This window comes from Manis pentadactyla, chromosome 2, assembly GCF_030020395.1.
Source record: "Manis pentadactyla isolate mManPen7 chromosome 2, mManPen7.hap1, whole genome shotgun sequence".
Lineage (NCBI taxonomy): Eukaryota > Metazoa > Chordata > Mammalia > Pholidota > Manidae > Manis > Manis pentadactyla.
The window spans coordinates 43,746,871-43,767,624 of record NC_080020.1 but is presented as its reverse complement, the minus strand read 5'-3'; the positions used below and the strand labels follow the sequence as shown (position 1 = coordinate 43,767,624).

At 42.0% G+C, this 20,754-nt stretch overlaps 1 protein-coding gene across 1 annotated transcript in view; it reads right to left on the bottom strand.

Moving 5' to 3' along the window:
• The window catches only part of DOCK2 (dedicator of cytokinesis 2), a 412,382-nt gene that overhangs the window by 85,889 nt on the left and 305,739 nt on the right, over nucleotides 1-20,754 (bottom strand). Inside the window, exon 28 of the mRNA XM_036884746.2 lies at nucleotides 10,267-10,365. Coding sequence (XP_036740641.2) covers nucleotides 10,267-10,365 — 99 coding nt within the window. The remainder of the gene's footprint in view (nucleotides 1-10,266; nucleotides 10,366-20,754) is intronic.

Here is a 20,754-nt window from a genome sequence, read left to right as displayed (position 1 = left end):
AACTGTTATTGAAATGAACATCTAATTATCAGTACTGTAAACACAGCTAATTCATGTGTCACAGACATGCATGGGCAAATCAGAAGAAACACAAAGGAACTCTCCTCTCCTTTCAAGAGATTCAAAGTGGACCTCAACATACCCCACTAGATTTGCAGTGGGCTAAATTTTTCTCCATCTTTAAAGAACACAAATTTAAGACAAATCCGGATAGCAAAGACCATGACCACTGGCACTGGGACCCTCCTGAGCTGGAGGAAATGGAGTCGTACCACCCGTATGTTTTAAGTAAAGTTTAAAATCCATAAGAAACCTGTTCAGAGTTCTTTCCTTAGCCAGTGGTTTTCAAATTATTTTAAAAGCAGAATTCTTCGTTCAAAGAAAATATTATCTGAAACCTAGTATATAAAATAAATGAAAGGAGAACAGCTGCGGTTGAAATATGTGCATTTGTGTGTGTGTGTGTGTGTGTGCACACGTGCACGTGTCTATGCATACATGCATGTGTTTATGCATGTGAGGCTGGGAGGAATATAATTTGAAAATCACTGCTTTAAGCTAAATTGCAAAATTCTGGAAATGAGACTGGCTCCTTTCCATAATCTTCACTTCTAGGGAAAATTACCTCAATGCTTTAAGTCCATTTCCACACCAGCAGAATGGGGATAATATCTTCCTCAAAGGGTTACTTTGAGGACTAAATTCACACTGTCTCCAAGATGCATAGCACAGAGCCTGGCCCATTGTAAGTGCTCATTAAATGGGTGATGAAGTTGGTGAATATTTTTATTCAACCTTGAGATTACTTGGGGAAGTGTGGATCTCACCACAGTTTTGTTCCATTTTTGTGGGAATGGAGAAGGCCTCTAGCTCAGTAGATGAACAACCTAGCTTCTGAATGAGGAGATGTAGCATGGTGTAAGGGTCAGAAAAGAGGTTCAGCTCCTCCCTCTGCCACATACTAGCCATGTAGCCTTAAGCAAACCGATTGTAGACTTCCAAATGTGACTACTAACATCTACTCATCCTGTTGTGAGGATTATATAAGAAAGTATGTATGTCAATAAATAAGAATTACTTTGTCTACCTTCCTTTTCACCAGTCCTTCCATTGAGGATCAAAAATTAGGAATCTGGTCTTTCTATTTCCATGTCCCATGACATAGAGAACTCAAGGGGGGAAAATCCTGGGTTATTTGGCTCTCCTTTTATTTTTTGTATATCCAGAAAAAGGTTCCTTTTCTTGTCAATCCTACTGTAATGAGGAGACAGTCTCACTGCTGAATGGATGAAAGAATAGGACATAGGCTTCCTAATGGTTCCATTTCTGTGGGCTACTCTCTGAGGTTGATCCAATTTGGTTCCCTTGGTCACTCCAAGGAGAGTTGAAGGTGAGCCCCCAGCAGCAGGACTCTTGAATCCAGCACCACCTTGAGGGCAAAGGGACCGCCTGGGCTGGGCCACATGTGGAAGCCATCTGCAGCAGCAGTATGAGCTCACAGGCCACAGTCCTCAGGCAGACAGTCCTGTAGCAAATGAGTCCTGGGAGGCTAGAAGAGAAGGGGGCTCAGGGACCACTTTTCTCTGTGTATTTACTATCATAAAATTATAATAGCCACCTTTACTTGACACTCAATATGGGAGAGCTACTGTGCCCTCACTTACCCCTTCATGATACTGTGATGTAAATGATATTATCCCCACTTCACAGATGAGTAAACCGAGGCATAAAAGAAGCTAACCTGACCACAGTCACACAGCTAGCCAGTGACAAATCTTGCATTCAAACCCAGGGCTGTCTGACTACAACACTCAGGATCTTAAACCCGTGAATACCCATGATTCATCAACAAATATTTATTAAGGCATATCTAGACTAGACATTCAGGTCTCATCACTGACATGGAATGAGGATGTGTTCCAGAAGTGATATATGCAAGCCTGAGTGGGAATGAGAAAGAGGGAAGAACATGAACATGTTTGTAAACTTAGACACACACATATTCAGGTCTGTGGGGAAGCCTTCTCGCCATAAACTCTTTAAGAATCAAGAATGACATATCTGAGGAAGGGCGGAAGATGGCGGCGTGAGTAGAGCAGCAGAAATCTCCTCCCAAAACAACATATATCTATGAAAATATAACAAAGACAACCCTTCCTAGAATAAAGACCAGAGGACACAGGACAATATCCAGACCACATTCATACCTGAGAGAACCCAGCGCCTCGCGAAGGGGGTAAGATACAAGCCCCGGCCCCGCGGGAGCCAAGCGCCCCTCCCCCCAGCTCCCCGCGGGAGAAGAGCAGGCAGAGCGGGAGGGAGACGGAGCCCAGGACTGCCGAACACCCAGCCCCAGCCATCCCGGCCAGAGTGCAGGGCCCTCGATACTAGGAAAACAGGGCAGCAAGAACAGTGAGCAGGCACTGGAGGCCGGGTGCCAGAGGACATAAGAAAAGCGCGAGCCCATTTTTTTTTTTTTTGCTTTTTTGCTGTTTTGCTTTGGCGAGCGCTTTTAGGGAGTTTTAAAGGGATAGGGAACCCCAATACTAGGGACACAGGGCAGCAAGACCGGTGAGCAGAGGCCTGAGGCTGGCACCGGAGAATAAAGTAAAAAGAGCAACCACCTTTTTTTTTAATTAAAAAAATTTTTTTTTTAATTTAAAAATTTTTTCTTTTTTTCTTTTTTTTTTTTTTTTTTGGTGGGCGTTGTTTTGTTTTGGCGGGTGCTTTTTGGAAGTCTTAAAGGGGCAGGGCGGGTCACTTAATCCAGAGGTAGGGAATCCGGGGATCTCTGGGCACCCTAACCCCTGGGCTGCAGGGAGCAGGGAGGCCCCTTACGGAGATAAATAGCCTCCCAGCAGCTCCTGCTCCAACGCGACTCCACCATTTTGGAGTAGCTGCCCGAGCCAGGCCACGCCCACAGCAACAGCGGAGATTAACTCCATAGCAGCCGGGCAGGAAGCAGAAGCCCTGTCTGCGCGCAGCTGCCCAGCACAAGCCACTAGAGGTCGCTGTTCTCCCAGGAGAGGAGGGCCACAAACCAACAAGAAAGGAAGTCCTTCCAGCCGTCACTCGTCCCAGCTCTGCAGACTATTCCTATCACCATGAAAAGGCAAAGCTACAGGCTGACAAAGATCACAGAGACAACACCAGAGAAGGAGACAGACCTAACCAGTCTTCCTGACAAAGAATTCAAAATAAGAATCATAAACATGCTGACAGAGATGCAGAGAAATACGCAAGAGAAATGGGATGAAGTCTGGAGGGAGATCACAGATGCCAGAAAGGAGATCGCAGAAATGAAACAAACTCTGGAAGGGTTTATAAGCAGAATGGATAGGATGCAAGAGGCCATTGATGGAATTGAAATCAGAGAACAGGAACGCATAGAAGCTGACATAGAGAGAGACAAAAGGATCTCCAGGAATGAAACAATATTAAGAGAACTGTGTGACCAATCCAAAAGGAAAAATATCCGTATTATAGGGGTCCCAGAAGAAGAAGAGAGAGGAAAAGAGATGGAAAGTATCTTAGAAGAAATAATTGCTGAAAACTTCCCCAAACTGGGGGAGGAAATAATCGAACAGACCACGGAAATACACAGAACCCCCAACAGAAAGGATCCAAGAAGGGCAACACCAAGACACATAATAATTAAAATGGCAAAGATCAAGGACAAGGAAAGAGTGTTAAAGGCAGCTAGAGAGAAAAAGGTCACCTATAAAGGGAAACCCATCAGGCTAACGTCAGATTTCTCAACAGAAACCCTACAGGCCAGAAGAGAATGGCATGATATATTTAATACAATGAAACAGAAGGGCCTTGAACCAAGGATACTGTATCCAGCACGACTATCATTCAAATATGACGGTGGGATTAAACAATTCCCAGACAAACAAAAGCTGAGGGAATTTGCTTTCCACAAACCACCTCTACAGAACATCTTACAGGGACTGCTCTAGATGGGAGCACTCCTAGAAAGAGCACAGCACAAAACACCCAACATATGAAGAATCGAGGAGGAGGAACAAGAAGGGAGAGAAGAAAAGAATCTCCAGATAGTGTATATAACAGCTCAATAAGCGAGCTAAGTTAGGCAGTAAGATACTAAAGAGGCTAACCTTGAACCTTTCGTAACCACGAATTTAAAGCCTGCAATGGCAATAAGTACATATCTTTCAATAGTCACCCTAAATGTTAATGGATTGAATGCACCAATCAAAAGACACAGAGTAACAGAATGGATAAAAAAGCAAGACCCATCTATATGCTGCTTACAAGAAACTCACCTCAAACCCAAAGACATGTACAGACTAAAAGTCAAGGGATGGAAAAACATATTTCAAGCAAACAACAGTGAGAAGAAAGCAGGGGTTGCAGTACTAATATCAGACAAAATAGACTTCAAAACAAAGAAAGTAACAAGAGATAAAGAAGGACACTACATAATGATAAAGGGCTCAGTCAAACAAGAGGATATAACCATTCTAAATATATATGCACCCAACACAGGAGCACCAGCATATGTGAAACAAATACTAACAGAACTAAAGGGGGATATAGACTGCAATGCATTCATTCTAGTAGACTTCAACACACCACTCACCCCACAGGATAGATCCACTGGGCAGAAAATAAGTAAGGACACGGAAGCACTGAACAACACAGTAGAGCAGATGGACCTAATAGACATCTATAGAACTCTACATCCAAAAGCAGCGGGATATACATTCTTCTCAAGTGCACATGGAACATTCTCCAGAATAGACCACATACTAGGCCACAAAAAGAGCCTCAGAAAATTCCAAAAGATTGAAATCCTACCAACCAACTTTTCAGACCACAAAGGCATAAAACTAGAAATAAACTGTACAAAGAAAGCAAAGAGGCTCACAAACACATGGAGGCTTAACAACATGCTCCTAAATAATCAATGGATCAATGACCAAATCAAAATGGAGATCCAGCAATATATGGAAACAAATGACAACAACAACACTAAGCCCCAACTTCTGTGGGACACAGCAAAAGCAGTCTTAAGAGGAAAGTATATAGCAATCCAAGCATATTTAAAAAAGGAAGAGCAATCCCAAATGAATGGTCTAATGTCACAATTATTGAAATTGGAAAAAGAAGAACAGATGAGGCCTAAGGTCAGCAGAAGGAGGGACATAATAAAGATCAGAGAAGAAATAAATAAAATTGAGAAGAACAAAACAATAGCAAAAATCAATGAAACCAAGAGCTGGTTCTTCGAGAAAATAAACAAAATAGATAAGCCTCTAGCCAGACTTATTAAGAAGAAAAGAGAGTCAACACAAATCAACAGTATCAGAAACGAGAAAGGAAAAATCACGACGGACCCCACAGAAATACAAAGAATTATTAGAGAATACTATGAAAACCTATATGCTAACAAGCTGGGAAACCTAGGAGAAATGGACAACTTCCTAGAAAAATACAACCTTCCAAGATTGACCCAGAAAGAAACAGAAAATCTAAACAGACCAATTACCAGCAACGAAATTGAAGTAGTAATCAAAAAACTACCAAAGAACAAAACCCCCGGGCCAGATGGATTTACCTCGGAATTTTATCAGACATACAGGGAAGACATATACCCATTCTCCTTAAGGTTTTCCAAAAAATAGAGGAGGAGGGGATACTCCCAAACTCATTCTATGAAGCTAACATCACCCTAATATCAAAACCAGGCAAAGACCCCACCAAAAAAGAAAACTACAGACCAATATCCCTGATGAATGTAGATGCAAAAATACTCAACAAAATATTGGCAAACCAAATTCAAAAATACATCAAAAGGATCATACACCATGACCAAGTGGGATTCATCCCAGGGATGCAAGGATGGTACAACATTCAAAAGTCCATCAACATCATCCACCACATCAACAAAAAGAAAGACAAAAACCACATGATCATCTCCATAGATGCTGAAAAAGCATTTGACAAAGTTCAACATCCATTCATGATAAAAACTCTCAGCAAAATGGGAATAGAGGGCAAGTACCTCAACATAATAAAGGCCATCTATGATAAACCCACAGCCAACATTATATTGAACAGCGAGAAGCTGAAAGCATTTCCTCTGAGATCGGGAACTAGACAGGGATGCCCACTCTCTCCACTGTTATTTAACATAATACTAGAGGAGGTCCTAGCCACAGCAATCAGACAAAACAAAGAAATATAAGGAATCCAGATTGGTAAAGAAGAAGTTAAACTGTCACTATTTGCAGATGACATGATACTGTACATAAAAAAACCCTAAAGACTCCACCCCAAAACTACTAGAACTGATATCAGAATACAGCAAAGTTGCAGGATACAAAATCAACACACAGAAATCTGTGGCTTTCCTATATACTAACAATGAACCAACAGAAAGAGAAATCAGGAAAACAACTCCATTCACAATTGCATCAAAAAAAATAAAATACCTAGGAATAAACCTAACCAAAGAAGTGAAAGACTTATACTCTGAAAACTACAAGTCACTCTTAAGAGAAATTAAAGGGGACACTAACAGATGGAAACTCATCCCATGCTCTTGGCTAGGAAGAATTAATATCATCAAAATGGCCATCCTGCCCAAAGCAATATACAGATTTGATGCAATCCCTATGAAACTACCAGCAACATTCTTCAATGAACTGGAACAAATAATTCAAAAATTCATATGGAAACACCAAAGACCCCGAATAGCCAAAGCAATCCTGAGAAAGAAGAATAAAGTAGGGGGGATCTCACTCCCCAACTTCAAGTTCTTACTATAAGGCCATAGTAATCAAGACAATTTGGTACTGGCACAAGAACAGAGCCACAGACCAATGGAACAGACTAGAGAATCCAGACATTAACCCAGACATATATGGTCAATTAATATTTGATAAAGGAGCCATGGACATACAATGGCGAAATGACAGTCTCTTCAACAGGTGGTGCTGGCAAAACTGGACAGCTACATGTAGGAGAATGAAACTGGACCATTGTCTAACCCCATATACAAAAGTAAACTCAAAATGGATCAAAGACCTGAATGTAACTTACGAAACCATTAAACTCTTGGAAGAAGACATAGGCAAAAACCTCTTAGACATAAACATGAGTGACCTCTTTTTGAACATATCTCCCCGGGCAAGGAAAACAACAGCAAAAATGAGTAACTGGGACTATATTAAGCTGAAAAGCTTCTGTACAGCAAAAGACACCATCAATAGAACAAAAAGGATCCCTACAGTATGGGAGAATATATTTGAAAATGACACATCTGATAAAGGCTTGACGTCCTGAATATATAAAGAGCTCACATGCCTCAACAAACAAAAAACAAATAACCTAATTAAAAAATGGGCAGAGGAACTGAACAGACGGTTCTCCAAAAAAGAAATACAGATGGCCAACAGACACATGAAAAGATGCTCCACATCGCTAATTATCAGAGAAATGCAAATTAAAACTACAATGAGGTATCACCTCACACCAGTAAGGATGGTTGCCATCCAAAAGACAAACAACAACAAATGTTGGTGAGGCTGTGGAGAAAGGGGAACCCTCCTACACTGCTGGTGGGAATGTAAGTTAGTTCAACCATTGTGGAAAGCAGTATGGAGGTACATCAAAATGCTCAAAACAGACTTACCATTTGACCCAGGAATTGCACTCCTAGGAATTTACCCTAAGAATGCAGCAATCAAGTATGAGAAAGATCAGTGCACCCCTATGTTTATAGCAGCACTATTTACAATAGCCAAGAATTGGAAGCAACCTAAATGTCCATCTATAGATGAATGGATAAAGAAGATGTGGTACATATACACAATGGAATACTACTCAGCCATAAGAAAAGGGCAAATCCAACCATTTGCAGCAACATGGATGGAGCTGGAGGGTATTATGCTCAGTGAAACAAGCCAAGTGGAGAAAGAGAAATACCAAATGATTTCACTTATCTGTGGAATATAAGAACAAAGGAAAAACTGAAGGAACAAAACAGCACCAGAATCACAGAACTCAAGAATGGACTAACAGGTACCAAAGGGAAAGGGACTGGGGAGGATGGGTGGGTAGGGAGGGATGGGGGGGGAGAAGTAGGTGGTATTAAGATTAACATGCATGGGGGGGGTAGGAGAAAAGGGAGGGCTGTACAACACAGAGAAGGCAAGTAGTGATTCTACAACATTTTGCTATGCTGATGGACAGTGACTGTAAAGGGGTTTATAGGGGGGACCTGGTATAGGGGAGAGCCTAGTAAACATAATATTCGTCATGTAAGTGTAGATTAGTGATACCAAAAACCAAACCAAACCAAACAAAACAAAACAAAAAAGGGCAGTTCCTCTGTGGTAACCTCCAATGAGTTCTACACAAGGGTATAAAGGGCATATAAAAGTGTAGGCAAAGGGTCTGTTTGTGTTTATACACAGGATCAAAGCCTAATTGGGTGCCCTGAAAATGAACTAAGATACGATATGAAAGAGAACTTCCAACATCAGCACTCTCGGGAAGACTCATGCCAGAAGATGATCATCAAAAAACCCCAACAAAGATCCACGCACTGCTACAGGTGTAGATGCACTCATCCCACCAGTTCCTGGACTTGCCATGGGAATGATGAAGGAGATATCTAAGCTGGCCTGTGCATACAGTAAAACAACAAATTTGACTGGATCTATACTGTTGGAACTCAACCAAGAATTAGGAGAAGTGCAAATTGTAGCGCTCCAAAATCTTACAACTACAGACTATTTACTGTTAAAAGAACATAAGGGTTGTGAACATTCCCCAGGAATGGGTTGTTTTAATTTGTCTGATTTCTCTCAGACTGTTCAAGTTCAGTTGGACAATATCCACCATATCATAGATAAGTTTTCACAAATGCCTAAGGTGCCTAACTGGTTTTCTTGGTTTCACTGGAGATGGGTGGTAATTACAGATATGCCTTGGTTATGTAACTATACTCCTATTATGTTAATGTGTGTGCGCAATTTAAGTAGTAGCTTAAAACCTATACATGCTGAAGTTACTCTACAAGAAGATAGGTCAAAGAAATAATCAATCTTCCCATGTTTTCTTCCGCCTGCTACTTCTATAGCTTTTCTTCTTCCTTCCTAATTACAACCCTTAAATAGAATTCGTGCCTCATATCAAATTTACCGAGTATCATAATTCTTCCAAGTGGTAAAGATACCTCAAGACAAATGCTGGGCATAGAAGCAACAGGGCATAAATATGCAAAGAAATAAAAAGCTAACCATTTCAAACAATAAGGTTTCTCTCTCACTTACCAACTTTACATTTCCCTGTATGGCCCGGAAGATGACTGGTTAGCCAGAGATGGGTAAGATTCCTCAAGGGAGGAACAACCTAAGACAGGCACAGTCGCAGGGGGGTCATCAGGTGAGAAATTGGGGATCAACAGAGGTGAGGCTTAGAACCTCACCCCCCTGTTCTGAGAGAAATCTTCTGCATCCGTGGATGTTTTATTGCCCTGGTCTAGCTTGGATTAACACATAGTCTACAGGCACACACCTGATGATCTACATTTGCTCTCTTACAACACTAAATTATGTTTTCTACCTTTATCTTGTATCTACCTACCACTTCAGCATTTTGTTAAAAATAATAATAATAGAGAAATGTGGTATCCACATATAAATCAAGTATAAAAATCAAATGAGTATTCATATTTGAACTGACTGTTTATAGTTCATAATGCATGAGCAAAACCAAAAGTTTCTGTGATGACTGCCCTTGTACTGTTCACCATGTAACTTATTCACTATGTAAGAATTTGTTCTCCATGTAAGAACTTGTTAGTTATGCTTCAGAAGATTGGGGACTGACGAAAATTAGGCTTGGGGTGGATTAATGATTGTGCATTGATCATTGACTCCCCTATACAGAATTTTATTGTTGTTAACAACCATTTGATCAATAAATATGAGAGATGCCCTCACAAAAAAAAAAAAAAGAAGTGCACACTTCCAATTGTAAAATAAATAAGTAACCGCGATGTAATGTATAGCATAAGGAATATAGTCAAAATATTGTAACAACTTGGTAGGGTGATAGCTGGAACCTAGAATTATGTATATAAATATTTTATCACTGTGTTGTACACTTGAAACTAATGTAATGTAATACTGTGCATCAACTACCCTTCAATAAAAAAATAATTATCTAAAAAAAAAAAAAGAATGACATATCTGCCCCATGCTGGTCCACAGCATCCTGTAAACTCACCACAAGTTCAGAGCTGGTCTGGAACGTCTCAATATAGAAGGAATAGTGCTGGTCACCCATCTGGTTTAAAATGGCTGTCATACATGCCACAAAGTGACTCTGTAAGAAATAAAGAGAAATGCCATGAAATAGTAGAGAGAGGATCATGATTTTCGTCTTCTCCATTTCCTTGATTTCAGACAAGAAAATACCCTAGCCATCCCAGGTAAGTATAAAAAGACCCCCTGTCTTTACCAGATTGGCAGGTGAAACTTCCCTATGAGGACGTACCTCCTCATGGCTTATTTATGCACTCATTCTTCCAAAAGCATTTAATGAACACCTGCTATATTATATGCCTAGGACTGTATTAGGAGCACCAAATATAGAAAATAGGGCCTGATCCATAGCATCTTCAGCTGCTTGTATGCTGGGAAAACAGCAATATGTTGATGTCAGGAGAGCCAGTTTATGTCAAGATCCTAGAGACCGTTTGATTTTCTGATAAATAGTTTTACATGTCTAAGTCCCAATTGTTTCATCTCTAAAGTGGGACAATAATCCATCCGTATCTACCCCCAGAGTTGTATAAAAAACTTCAAATGGCTCCTATAGCGCCTTGAAAGCACTGAAGTTCTCTGCAGAGGGACCAGTTGTTGGACTACCGTGAATCAGCCAGTGAGAAGTCAGCAACTACTGGGATCCAGCACTTGGTAAGGGCTGTGGAAGATAAAAGAAGGGAGAAGAGGTGGTGCCTGCTCTTCAGGAGCTCATGATCTAGTTGGGAAAGCAAGATGAACATCCATGAGGGAAAACAGTACAAGACCCTTTATCTGCAAAGCAGACTAGGTGCCAGTGGGATTCAGACAAGTGGGGAATCAATACAAGGACTGAGAGAAGAGGTGGGTTGGATGTATCCATGGGATCAGAGGAGCAAGAACCATATCCTTTCATTCACCAGAATACAACACCACAGACCTTTTTTGGCTTTTTTCCTCCCAGATTTTATGAGTCTGTATCAGGGTAAATGTTCTGTTTGGGCCAGTGTCTGCAAGCAGCATTTGGGGAGATAGGCTCTAGAAACCTGGTAAAGGAAGTACTGGCTACAAACCCACTCGGGGTTGAAGCCACTCAAGATTGTCTCTTGCAAAATTCTGCTGGGGACCCCATGTTAGCCAAAGAAGTCCCAGTAGGCTGGGTCAAAGGCAAGTTGTAGAAGATGACCTGCTTGGTGTGATACAGGCATCTCCAGGGCACTCCACTGCTAAAGGGCGTCAGACATAATGCACACCAGAAACGTACGTCTAGAAATATTATGCTTGAACCAATAAAATGGGGTTGGTATCACAAACTGCTGTCTTTGTTTAAAAACAAAAAACTCTTTGCTAAAATATATAACCACTATGAGAAAAAAATTTTCCCCCATGACAGGTTTACAGTTTAGTTACAGTGGTGGAGGAACACCCTTGACGTCCCTACGCATCTTCTGCATCCCTACACAGGAAGTTTTTTGGGTAATTGAATGTTCCTCAAGTTCACAGTCCCAAAAGTAACTCCTAAAGACACCAATTCTCATTTGCTTCTAGGTTCTTTCCAACCAGGGCATTAAGGATAGATGTTTTCCCAGTCAGCAGGACCAACTATCCAATTTATGGGGCTCGGAACAAAATGTAAATAAGGAGTGCTTGTTAAATATTATGCAGAATTTCAAGACAGCCATGGGGCCCTTCTGAGCATCAGATCAGGTCCCATACCCAGGAAGCCAGCCCTGCCTGCCGGTGGCCACCACACTCATGCACCATAATTGATTAGAAAACATGAGAAGCTGGCAGAGAGTGGAAAGCTGGGACTGTCAGCAGAAATAGCAATGACACTATGTAATGCAGACCTGGAGCCTCTACACTGGGGCAACGGCCTTAGGCATCCAGGGAGCCAAACCCTCCCTTCTCCGGGAAGTGGGGGGGGTGTTGTGAAATTAACCATCCCTTCAAAACCAGGCAGAACACTACCACCACTGCCAACTTAGGCAGTTCCCACTTAAACCACCAAACAAGTTTTATTATTGCCTTTCCCTCCAGCCAGGCTGGATGCAAGAAAAGAGAAATCTCAGAGTTTGAGAGGTTTGAGTACGTGTGTGGGTGTGAGCACACACGCATGTGTTTGCTGTACTCCGTCCATCTCTTCTCCTTCCCTAGAAGAATTCAGCCTGTGGCCACTAGAGGTCTTTCCTTTTCACATGGTAACTGCCGTTCAGTTTGTTCGGCTTTTATTTATTCCTACGTGAGCAGACCCACTACACTTCTTGCATATAAACAGTGAAAATTACAGTATAAAGGACTTATTATTTCTTCGTTTGGAGTAACTCTGCTGCTGGCCAAAGCCCGGCTCATTTTGCAAGGAAAAGGAGGACATTCTCTGCAGGTAATTCCAGTGTTTCAAGGTAAGAGATTTGGGTAGGTTTTATTTTTTGTGATCGGTGGTCCTCTAAGAGAAAATGCTGTCGTCTCTTGGACATTAGTTTACTTTGAAAGCTTTCACTTAAATGAGTCCTGGGATTGAGCCCGTCTATGAGTGTGTGTGTGTGTGTGTGTGTGTGTGTGGTGGTGTGTGGTGGAAAATCCACCATTGTCAGAACTGTAGGCTGCCCCAAATGCATAGATACGGAATGCTTGTTATTTCCAATGGCTTGATTTGAATTCGAAGGGGCAATAAAAGCAAAACACTTTGCTCAAGTTGCCTGGAATTACCTTGAAAAGGTTGCATTGTCTTAAGCCTTGTTTAGAGAAACTTTCATGTTTCATTTTAAAAGATAATTAAAGGGGAAAGGGGTCCCGGTCCCCATCTAGAGAGAGTGACCATTTTATTAAAGAAACCAGTATCTTTTTATAAGGACTTGCTCTGGGCATTACAGTTCACTGATCGGTCAAAATTACTTTTACCAGCTTGTTCATTTCTTCGTTCTAACTACCACATGGAAAAACCCAGCTGAGTGCCTTTCAGTACGATTTGTAGCATGATGTGACTGAAGTTTGGACAAGTTACCTGCATTTAGCTGTTAATGACAAAATGACAGTGTTTTACTTCCAACTGGAAGTACCCCTTTTTTCCTACTACAGTGTCTAGCCCACTTCACTATCAAATCTGTCAGAAATCACACCAATGTGACTGACAGGTTCCTGAAATGGCATGAGACAACAGCAGCAGGTTCCTATTCAGAATAAGCTTCTCTCTGACATTTAAATTAAAAAACAAAACAGAAAAACAAAAAATCTCTTTGTCCTGCAGTGATAGACTGATGGAATAGCATTATGCTTCTCTGATGTTTACCTCTTTTTCAGGAGTACCCTCAACAGGGCAGTCCACCTCTTTGCTTCCTGCCCCCTTCCCTTTTTATAAGTTTGAGACCTTCTACATCCACCATGTTTTAAACAATTAGAAAGAGATATAGGAATTGGGGGTGGGGGTGATAATCAGACTGTATTTGCCCTAGCAACACAGACATTCCTAACACTGACATTGCTCAAACTTTGTAGGAGCCCAGTGCCTCAGCCCCATGAGCAACATGAAAAAACCTGAATGCTGCATGGGAGACAGCGGGGTGGAGGGATCCCCTGCAGTCCAGGCTAGTGAGAATCCCCTTTCTTCTCATCTCTGGCAGAAATTTTGTAGTCGACATATATTTACTACCAAGGCATGAGGCAGCCACTCATCCATACCCAAGCAGCATGCCAGGTGCCTGTCTGGGAAATTGCTTCTTAAAACAGAATACCAGAGGGACCTGCATATTAAATTCTGGAGAGAAATTATACCTGAGATGCTGGCACAAACCAGGCAGAGTCAACCTCGGCTGCATTTGGGGTGGCTTAAAATGTAGCTAATGAAATCACAGTGTGAAGCGAAACGATTTGAAACTAGGTCAAACGTGTAAAAATAAGTGCAGTCATCACAGGCACTTGGCTGATGAGGGGCTACTTAACACCTTGAGTGGCAGGCTTATTTGCCATATAAAACCCTCTTCAGTGATCTGCAATAATCAACCCTCTTAATTAATTCTGTCCATCAGTATGGAGGGGGGTGGTTCTTGCACACCTGGGTATGAGTTGAACCTCCCAAGGAAAACAGTCGGAGTCTCTTCACTATGTGATAGCAAGAGGAAAAGAGAAACCCAATACCACGTGGTTAACATCAATTAGCTGGGATACTGGGTAATTGCACCCAGGAGAGCAGTCCTCCCCAAATCCTTCTACTCCTTTGCATAAAAACATCATCATCACATTGATAAGGCCAGTAGTTTTGGTGCACAGCTCTCAAACATATCTATTTAACCACCTCTAATGCAAAAAACACCTACACACACACACACACACACACACACAGTCAGGACCCCTGCAGGGCCCAGTGTCCCCAGAAGAAGCTGTCAGTTTGCCCTGCCCTGACAAATGAACACAATGGGGTAGTGTCGGGGGAGAGGGGCATGGCTGCTGTGGATGCATCCCCCACTCACCTGAGATTAGTGGGAGTGACGAGATCGCAGAGGGAGGGAAAAAACCAACTTCGGGAGCTTGCTATCTAAATGCCAACATTACTACGCGATACCAGCTGGTGACACGTTGCTATAGTTACTTCAAATAATGTGCATGACCAAAATAAAATAAAATATGGAAAGCGCCAAGGAAAGGAGATGAAGGAAAGTTTGCATGCCAGGGAGGCTCACAGAGAGATGAAAAGTTCTATCTGTCTGGCCACCTATTTTCTTTGGAGACTGACAGTGGCCAAATGCCACTCCCAGCTTGCTTCTCCATTCACCCGCATGTCTGTGTGGTTATATAACGTAGTTTTTTTCTTGGGTGGAATTGACACTGTGTGGTGGATCTAGGACCAGAGGTGGGAGGTTATGGTGTCATGAAAATAAGGATTCTACAACCCTGTCATCTTAGAGCTTTGTCAGGCAGCTCAGTGCTGTAGTCCGTGGCAGTCTGGGGTAACGAGTGAGCATATTCTCCCTTAGCAATCATCAGGTTCTAGGCACTATGGGAGGCTCCAGGTGCATCAGTGAGCAGGACAGATAAGGTTGTGCTCCAAAGAGCTTATTCCATCTGGTTCTGCCAGGATGTAGAGCATCAGAGTGGGGGCCTCAGAGCCACACGGCTTAAGTTCAAATCTCAGTTCTGCCTCTTCCTAGAAGTATGACCTTGGGCAGGGCCTTGTGGCTCTGTGTCCTCCTCTGTAAAAGGGGATGGAAATATTCCTTACATCATATGGTTTTGGTGAGAATTAAATCAGTTTGCACAAAGCACTTAGAACATAGAAACCCCTCAGTAATTATCAGCTATTATTATTCTTGTCATTGTTGCTGACTCTGATCCAGAGAAACTACGCAGACTAGCTAATGGAAATTCCTGATGTGGGCACAGGCAATGTTGATTCTGTCCACCTACCTGTGACTATCTGTGGACATATCAAGTGCTTGCAATCACTGGGAACAAACAGTTAAGTGCCTTTGACTTCGAACATGCCTTTGGTTAACAACATGCCCCAAGTCTGGCTGTTTAGTGAATTGAGTGTGTGCCTCTTGGAGCAGAGCATCTGGGAGGCTTCTTTTATTTGGGGATAACTACTGGCAGGTAGGAAGAGTGACAACAGTGTCCAAATTGTTCAAAAGCAAGAAATACAACTGCCTTCATCGAAAATTTAGTCTCCCAGCTGTTTGGCTTTAGGAGGCACCTGTCTTTGTATGCAGTGACATTCTTTGGTTACCCAGGGATCCTGGTGTGTGGTAGAGAAAATTAAGTCACCTTCTTTCAGGGGGAAGCTTCTTAAGGGGTACAGATACAGGGGTTTAATGTGTCCTGCTCCATGTCAAAGGCACAACATCACAAAAACACAAAAAGGTACCACTTGGATGCTGTATACCCTGGGTGCGCCCTGATACATTTCATCTGTACAACATGGCAACTTTTACAGAGTTAGTGGTGTGCGCCCCTGCCTGACACATGAGCATTTTTGATGGATCAGCTCTCTAGCATCACTAGGGCCAGACCCACAGGCATGGTGTCTCCTCAGAGAGCTATCCTCATTGACAAGGAGCAGGAGAGCAGGTGGGGTAACATCACTGCTTTGAATCAAAGCTGGAAGAGGAGCCTGAATTGGTCACACACTCCTCCTTTGAAACTAATACCCTTTGATCCTGGTTGGAGACAGTGCACGTGGCTCTGTACTGTGGGGTCATTTTAAATCTTCCAAAGGATACAATGGGACAATTCAATCCCAAGGGGATGTGGACAGCCAGCATACATTCACTCAATCCTTGTGCTCAGAATTCTGCATTCACCATATCACTGAATCATCTCAATAATCTTATAAGGTCACTTTTATGCTCACTTTGCAGATAAGGAAAGTGAGATACATGGAGGTCAAGCAGCCCACCTACACAAACACTTAGTATATGTTGGGGCAGGAATTAAGCTCTCAGTCTTTCTGACTCTAAAACCTGTGTTTTTTTTATAAATACACTGTAACTCCCATGTCAGCACTGTCAGCTCTACCTGGGCAGAGATTTTTATCTACTTATTCATTGCTGTAGTTCCAGAATCTAGAACTGAACTGCACATAGTATGGGCTAAAGAAATATTTGTTACATGAAAGATTGAATTTATTATAGCATTCCCCATCTCTAAAAGAATGTTACAAGGTCCCTCCTCACAAATGGAAAAGTTTGAGTCATGTGTAGACCACTTTGCCTTAGGGGAGGCCAGATATGAAAGAATTTTTGTTCCACTCCTGAGCATATTCCATCTCAAATTACATTTGATCAAGCCAGAATGAGATCATTCTTTCACACATTCCTTAACTTAACAAGTATTTCTTGAGCACCAGCTATGTTTCAGGCATGGTTCTAGGTGCTGGGGCTATAGCGAGGAATGAGATTAACAAGGAATTTGTTCTTAAGGAGCTCTCATCCCTGCCGGGAAAAACCACCAGGGGTGGGGAAACACACCATAAGCAAGTGAATACATAAGTAAGATCACTTTTAGCAGTGATATCTGCTACCAACGAAATATTACAAAATAATGAGTTAGAGATGGAGTGAGAGGGGACCTATTTTCAGTAAGAGAGACAAAGGTGGCCTCTTAGCTGATATTTGAGTGGATATCTGAATGATGAGAGTCAGTCATGCAAAAATCTGGCAGAATAGTATTTTGGACAATGGAACAGAAGGTGCAAAGGCCCTGAGGTACCAGTACTTGGAGAGCTGGAGATTCAAAAGAAGGCCAGCATGGCTGGAAGGTATGAAATAAGGAAAGGTATGGCATAAGATGAGGTCAGAGAGACAGGCAGGAGCCACATCCTGTGGGCCCTTAGGGGCCAAGGACAAGGGTTTGGATTTTCTTCCAAGTATGAAGAGAAGCCATTTATTTGGATTTTAAGAAGCTAACTTTGCTTGCTGTGTATTTTAGGAGCCCCTCTTTAAAGAGGTGACTTCCATGTCTTGGAAAACAAGCCCATCTCCAAGACATTATTCTGGAATTTGTTACCAGGGTCATGGGTCTGTGGAAAGTATGAATTATATTTTCAGTGTTGACTCTCATTCGTGGTAGTGTCACCACTCCTCAGCAAGTGTTTCTCACAAAAACCAATTATTTTATAGCATACTCTGGACCTCCTTTGGCAGGCATGGATATGGACTCTACTTTTATGTGGATCCCATTTATCTTTAAATTTAGTGCTCTTGCTTCCCTGTCACTCAGAGGTGGATGAAGGGGAGCCTGTTCTGGCAGCTCCCAGTTCTTGATTGAAGCCATTCTAGCCCATGGGACTTGGGAAACCTGTTTGCCAAGAGATGGGCTATATCATTCAGGGCATTCCAGTTCTTCACTGAGCAGAAGGTGATTTTCTATATGTTTCTAACCACATCCATGTAAGTGTCAGTGGGGAAAGTTCACAGATGTGATTGCAAAAAGAATAGTTTCAGAAACAAGGATTCGTTCTCAGAATACACACAAATGATGGTCTTCCAAACTTCATACTGAATGCCTCAGGAGAGGCTGTGCAGAATATTCTGTTTTAAGTCCTGACAATACATACTGCCCTCAGCTTATGGCTCCCTGAGATAAACCAAAGCCAGGAACATTGCTAGGATGTGAGCTCTGGAGAAGTATCCTAAGCAGCCCCTCTCCTCCTCCTCCTGCAAATATTTGCATCCAGGTCATATATGATGCCAAGGTCAACCTTCAGTGGGAAAAGGTGTCACAAAAGGTTATTATGTCTCAGGCAGGAGGCACTGTGGGCTAAAGGATAACAATAATAACTACCATTTAAAGAGCTGTATGTCAGGCAGTGGGCTAAACCATTTATTTATCCATGAGCAAGGAATTTTTAGGGTTGTGGCAAGGGAAGAAAAGGACTGGAGAAGCTAATATTAATTGAACATAAAAGGTAGGAGAAGCTAACATTAATTGGACATTTATGCATGAGTCGCTATGCTAAATATGCTGCTGGCACAACAGCCACCTGGTTATTGGCCATTTATTTTGGGCCGAACACTGTTTATGTTTTCTCTCATTTTATCTTTCCAACATTTTGTCAGTGTTGGTAAAATGATGTGTACTTTACAGATGAGGAGACCAAGGGAAAGAGAGATGACATGACTTGCCTAGATCAGCTTGATTCCAGAATGCTTTTGTTTTCTTTAGAAAGATATAAAGACTATTTTGTAAATGTGATATAATCTTATTAATATAAAAATTAAGCAACACTTCAAAGTACAATGAAGAAAGGAAAAGTTAGTGATACTTCACCTCATCCCCTGCCTAACCTTGAATATTCAATGCTCAATTCAATAAACCTCTAGAATATTCAGAAACAATACAGACATCTCTTGTGTTCATATAGAGATGGAAGGATGGATGGATGGATGGATAAATGGATGGAGCTAGCTTGGCAGATAAGACACATAGCTACATAGACAAGACCAGCCCTCTTAACAACTATGCTCTATATAAATCTTAGGGGTCTCCCATGATTTTAGACTCAACTGAGGATAAACCCTCCATTTCCTGCATTGCTTGGGGCTTTAAGGGCCAAGAATAGTTCACTGTGCGACACCAATACCACATACTGGGAAATGTATCTGGTTTCCCATAGCGGCAACTTTCCTGGAAGGTGCTGACAGAGCATCCTAAGACCTGGGCAAATCCCAGCTCTCTTTGACATGCTCTGGAACTTTGGGCAAATTGCTTTACCTCTCTGAGCCTCAGTTCATGCATCTCTGAAGGAGTGACAACAGTGCTGACTATAGGACTGTTGTAAGGATGAAGTAGAAGGAGGATGCGGAGGGTCCTTTGTGGAGTCTGGCACACCTAAGGCGTTCAAAAAGCCTTCCTGCAACACTCAGCCACCTTTCTGGCTCTTCAGGAACAATTTGATGATCAGCTAAGGAAGTGAAGAGTTAGCTTTTGGTTGACTCATGTGAGATGATTTAAACCTCCCTGTGGACCTGGAGAGCTGCACTGCGGATGATGATTTAAACAATCTCACTGCCTTTTGTTTCCCTTTAGGAAGCATTCATGTTTAAAGGAGTGGAGAGGCAGGCAGGCAAATATGTTCATGGGAAACCAGGCAGCCAGGCAAAATAATTTTCATTAGTGATGATCACTTGTGGATAAAAGGATTTCTTTAGTTTAACACTCATGTTTCCTTCAGGAGGGATGAAAAAGAGTGAAGGTCTCTTACATTGTGCTTTAAACTTCAAGCCCAACTTTTCAGCCAGGCCTCTCTTAGCACCTCTCCAGATAGGACTAGTTGTCTCTGCTGCAAATGATCTGCTAGTCTAAGCACAGTCAGGTCCTAAGGTCTGATAAGTTTATTGGGTGTAAGTGAAGGTGGCCACTTTGCAACCCCCCTCAATTGTTCAACTCAGCAGTGTTTAACCAAAGCAACCAATTCCACTGATGGTGTAATCCTTAGTCCACATTAGGGAAGCATTTCCCCCCTCCTAGACAATTATTTACTCCTTATGCCCAATTAACCAATCAGCAAATATTTACTCAGTACCTATTGTGCATAAGGATCTACATCAGGTATGGTTGTGATCCACACCCTGAAGGTCTGAGACTAATAGGGCTGATTCTTTCTATCTATCTATATCTATCTATCTATCTATCTACCTATCTATCTATCTATCTATCTATCTATCTATCTATCTATCTATCTATCTCTATCTATCATCATCTATGTATCATCTATGTATCACAGTAGTTCTCAACTGGGGGCGATTTTGTCCCCCAGAGGACATTTAACAATGTCTGGAGATATTTTTGTTTGTCATAATTGGGAGACAGGGAAAGGTTGCTACTGACATTTCTTGGGTAAAAGCCAGGAATGCTGCTAGCCATCCTACAATATGCAGGCCAACCCCAACAGCAAAGAATGATCCAGCCTAAAACGTCACTAGTGCTGACAGCTGAGAAATGTTGATCTGTAGAGATATACATTGTGATGCTGAATGAC